We start from the raw sequence: 4798 nt of genomic DNA on the forward strand, positions 1-4798 counted from the left end.
TGCGAGTGCCGATGAAGAGCGACTGTGAAACCACAATATTGTTCCTATAAAGTAAGCAGATCTCGAGGTCTTAAAGATAGAATTAGGTTATGAGCATAAATGTTTAAATCCACAGTTTAACAAAAGCTTTCTTTTGTTTTTTGTTGGTCTCATCTTTTCCTCTCTTTAGTCTCCACCCTCTTTGTTTCAGAGATTAACACCCATTTCCAGACCAACAGATGTCCAACCAGGAATACTGGTTTTACAGTGAGAGTAAAGCACATAGCAAACATTCTGTCACACAGACACAGTCACACAGTTTCACTGGAGCTGTTCACCTCTGGAGCTCATTTCGCCTGCTCATCCCTCACCCTGTACCCACATCGTAAAGATCTTTCTTCAACAACTGATCCCAACACATTTTTTGAGGAATTTAATCATCTGAGGATTTTAATTTTGTTTGACGATCAGCTGGATTCGCTTTTTTTTTCTTCTTCTTCTTCTTCTTCTTTTTTAACCCACTAGTGAGAAAATGTCCCACCACGGCACTCTGGATCTGGACAGACGCAGCAACGGGGAGAGACCTCGTCGGTCCACCGGTAGAAGCCAGCCCAGGGCCGAGGCCAAGTATGGAGAGGTCATGTGTGACTTCTGCACGACGAGGAAGCTGAAGGCCGAGAAGTCCTGCCTGGTGTGCCTGGCCAACTACTGCGAGACTCACCTGCAGTCTCACTACGAATACCCTGCCCTGATGAAGCACAAACTGGTCAAAGCAACAGGCCAGATGAGAGAGAAGATCTGCGCGCAGCATGACAAGCTGTTGGAGGCTTTCTGTCGCACCGATGAGACGTCCGTGTGTGTTTTGTGCATGATGGACGAACACAAACACCATGATATCGTCCCCGCCGGGACCGAGAGGACTGAAAAACAAGTGAGTGCTGTCACTTTCATAGCTGAGGTGAAGATGATTGAATAGAACTGACATGAAAACAACAAATAACTGGCCTGCTGTTAATCAGTCTTAATCTCAATGTCCTTCTCCTGTGCAGAAACAGCTTGGGGTCACGCTGCACAGATCCCAAAACCGAATTGATCAGAGGGTTAAAAAGTGGCAGGATCTCAGACAAGCTGTTGAAGCAGTTAAAGTAAGTCAAACCAGAAAATATTATTAAAAAAGAGACACTGGAATTAAGTACTTTCAAATGAGAAGGCTCCCTACTCGTATTTTAACCAACTTTCTCTTTCTGTCTCATGTAGCACTCTGCTCAGACAGCCATGGAGGAGAACGAGCGAATCTTCACCGAGCTTCTGCTTTCCATAGAGAGAAAGTACAATGAGGTCAAGGAGATGATTCGCTCCCATGAAAAGACCACCGTGACCCGGGCCGAGCTCCTTCTGAGCCGCCTGGAGGAGGAAATCACTCTGATGAGGAAGAGGCACAACGACCTGGAGAAACTCTCACACACTGACGATCACATACACTTCCTACAGGTGGGGATGATTTGTAACCTGAGACCTCAATCAGGAAACAAGATCTGATTTAAATGAGACTTTTAGGTTATCAGTCCATCTGTATTGCCTTACCCTTATTTTTATTTCATTATTTTTACAGAGTTGGCAGTCTCTGTCCGGGCCCTCGGGTTATGAAGATCTAAACAACGTCAGTGTTGTCCCCAATTACTCATTCGAGTCGACCAAGAGAGCCATTGCTGCACTGAAGCTACAAGTGGAAGAAGTGAGCAAGACAGAAATGAGTAAAATCTCTGGAGCAGGTGTGTTTATTTGTCATTATTATTATTAAAATCTCCCTGCACAGGATTTCCTCTGTTCTCCCTGATCTGTTGTTTCTCATGCTCACGTTTGTGGTTTTGAATTCTGTCCTCTTAGTGAAGGAAGTTTACGTCACACAAGAAACACGAGAACATGAGGTGAAAAACTTCAGAGACTCAATCCTGAGCGAAGAGTCAAGATTCATTCCAGAGACGAGAATGAGGGAAGAACCAAGGACAAGAGAGGATTTCATGAAATGTAAGGAATTTCTTTTACATCTACAAATAAATCCTGTTTGTTGTGAAAGGTTGTGGGAGGTTCCTCAGGTTGTACCGGCGCCTGAAAACTGCTAATCATGGTTCCACCTAACAACTGGTGAACTGAGTGAAACTCGGGCAGGAGGCATCCTGCTCGCAGAACTGGTTTGGTGAAACGTAAGAAAGCAAACGTAGAGCTCAGTGAGACTAAAGCAAACACAGGTGTTTTAACTACACCTGTGGACATTTCAACAAGCTGATTCATGGATGTCACAAGGACGTAACTGATGCCAAAATCTTTGAAGTGATGGTCAAGAAGGAAACAAAAACTACACATACAAATTCACGATGATTTATAGAAATGTATGGCAAACACCTAATTTTTAATAGTTGTCCAACTTAGATATTAGTTTTAAAAAATCCCCAAAAGGACTCAGGAGTCTTGTTTTGTTTTTGCGCTTTCTATCCGTAGATGCCTGCCAGTTAATTCTGGAAGTGAACAGTATCCATCCCAACCTTCACCTCTCAGAGGGGAACAGAACTGCCACCATGAGGAGCGAGCCGAAGAACTACCCCAGACACCCGGAACGGTTCGACTTCTGGCAGCAGGTGAGATTTTCCTTTCCATGGAGCAACATTTAAGAGAAAGTAACATTACCTGATCTGCTGCTGATCAGATCATACATTAAAGGCTGTAATAATAATTTTAAAAAAAGTCATGATTATTGGTTTTATAAAGTGTGTTTTCCTCAGTTTACCATGGAAAGGTATCTGTCATAAAAAAGCAAAAATCATTTCCTTGGGTCATCAGAAGAAAAGGGTGTCAGCTGTCATTTCACCAGCTCTGTCTTTAAACCTGCCTTGTTGTCCATCAGGTGTTGTGCAGAGACAGTCTGAACGGGACCCGTTCTTACTGGGAGGTGGACCTGAAGGGCTCAGAAATAGACGTGGCCGTCACATACAAGGGGATCCGTCGTAAAGGCAACGATAACGAAGGCAGCCTCGGCTGGAACAACAAATCCTGGAGTTTTTACTGGTCTGAGTCAAAATACTCCTTCACACATAACAATCAAAGAACAGACTTCCCAGGACCAGTGCCGTCTCGCGTCGGCGTCTATGTGGACCAGGCAGCAGGAATACTGGCGTTTTACGGCGTCTCTGCTGACATGCGCCTTCTCCACAAAGTCCAGACAGCCTTCACTGAGCCCCTGTACCCTGCATTTGGTCTGTGGGGCTTTGGTACCACTGTTAGACTGTAGAGACAGCCCACAGCACGGTTGATGTGCTTTATGCTTGCACTAAATCAATGATATTTCTGTGAAATTGTGATTTCTTGTTCTTCTCGACATTTGGTACAAGTTATTTCTTCTTTATATATTAGCTGCTGTATGAGTCACTGCTCTTTTGGGGTGAAGTAGATATACATTATGTGACAGTAAGGCTAGTTCTACATGTGAAGGCATGTTGTTCATGCATTTTGTGAATGAATCCTGTAAAATGATGGTACAATTTCCTAAATATGCTGTGTTTTTTTGTCTTGAATTCACTCGAAACATCTGTCTGTGATCATGTAAAAACCAACATGTTCAAAGCTGTCAAAAGATGACCTGTTAATATCACCTGATCATGTGAAATGAATATGAAGTATTTTAATGTCTGGCAAACTTCACTTACATTTTCATGGATGCATTAGAATTTGATTGGTGTTTTTTTATGGCTTGATGGATGGATGGATGGATATCTTAATAATATAGTCTCAAGCTGTACATATTGCTTTGAGTAAAATAAAAGTATTTCAGGGCTCATGAAACATTTGATCTCTACACGTTTCCACTATTTTCTTTAAGTATTGCAACTCTCAGTTAATTGATTGTATGATTGACAATATAAGTTCAAAGAAAACATTTTTTAAAAAATGCTCCAAATGATCATGACACGGTACACTTTTACCAACCACATACCGGTATTTGTGGTATTTTCTGTTTTTTCAGGTCTGTCATACAAAATTGTTACATTGAGGTCTTTGATCAAAGTCTTCCTTATACTTCCACTAAAGCTTGTAATTCTGTGAGTCAGGACCAAAGATCAGGCTGTACCTCAGGCTTTGATCAAAGATACAGGACAAGAGTAATAAATACGCTCATCTGTCTGTCTCCTACACCCTCTTCATTTAATTTATGTCCACAGGGACTGAAGCGAATCCCAGCTAACACTGAGAGAAGGAAGGGTACACCCAGGACAGGCTGTCAATCCATCACTGGGAATTCAGAGAGACAATCACTCACTCCTCATGCAGACTTTAGCATCACCAAATTACATGACGATCCTGCCTCTGGACTGTAGGAGGAGGCCAAAATATATCGAAAGAAAAATCCTCCCCCAATAGAGCGTAAAGATTTTAATATTAACATAATTATTTGACTTGAAGTGACTTGTGAACTGACAGAAAAAAAAGACGAATTTATTTAGTGGGTGTGCCAATGTACTGGTTAGAAGAGCAGACACAAATGCCAGATCATTTATTACAAACAGTGTAGTATTAGCATACTGTGTGGTGACTTAAGCAAGCTGCATGAAGGCTGCAGAAATTACATGGTGAAAGGTGTCAGGATTTTATCATTATTTCCCTGAAAAGAAACACAGTTTCAGAAAGGAATTCATTTTTGTCTTCAGATTTCGAACAAAAATTAGACAAAATGAAAATGTAAATGCATGAATCATAAAAAGAAAGCTACACTCGTGGGTTTTTTTTTTTTGACATTTCACTGTATTTTTGCATCAGGATGCATTGA

At 41.7% G+C, this 4798-nt stretch overlaps 1 protein-coding gene across 1 annotated transcript; it reads left to right on the forward strand.

The window, feature by feature from the left end:
- The first annotated feature begins 280 nt into the window (after positions 1 to 280).
- Positions 281 to 3818, forward strand: ftr14l (finTRIM family, member 14-like). The gene is made up of 7 exons (XM_030106075.1): positions 281 to 910; positions 1029 to 1124; positions 1237 to 1470; positions 1592 to 1751; positions 1867 to 2007; positions 2479 to 2615; positions 2882 to 3818. Exons 1-7 carry the CDS (start codon positions 512 to 514, stop codon positions 3263 to 3265), a joined length of 1551 nt encoding a protein of 516 aa, XP_029961935.1. The 5' UTR covers positions 281 to 511; the 3' UTR covers positions 3266 to 3818.
- The last annotated feature ends 980 nt before the right edge of the window (positions 3819 to 4798 follow it).

Source organism: Salarias fasciatus, chromosome 13, assembly GCF_902148845.1.
Source record: "Salarias fasciatus chromosome 13, fSalaFa1.1, whole genome shotgun sequence".
Taxonomy (NCBI): Eukaryota; Metazoa; Chordata; class Actinopteri; order Blenniiformes; family Blenniidae; genus Salarias; species Salarias fasciatus.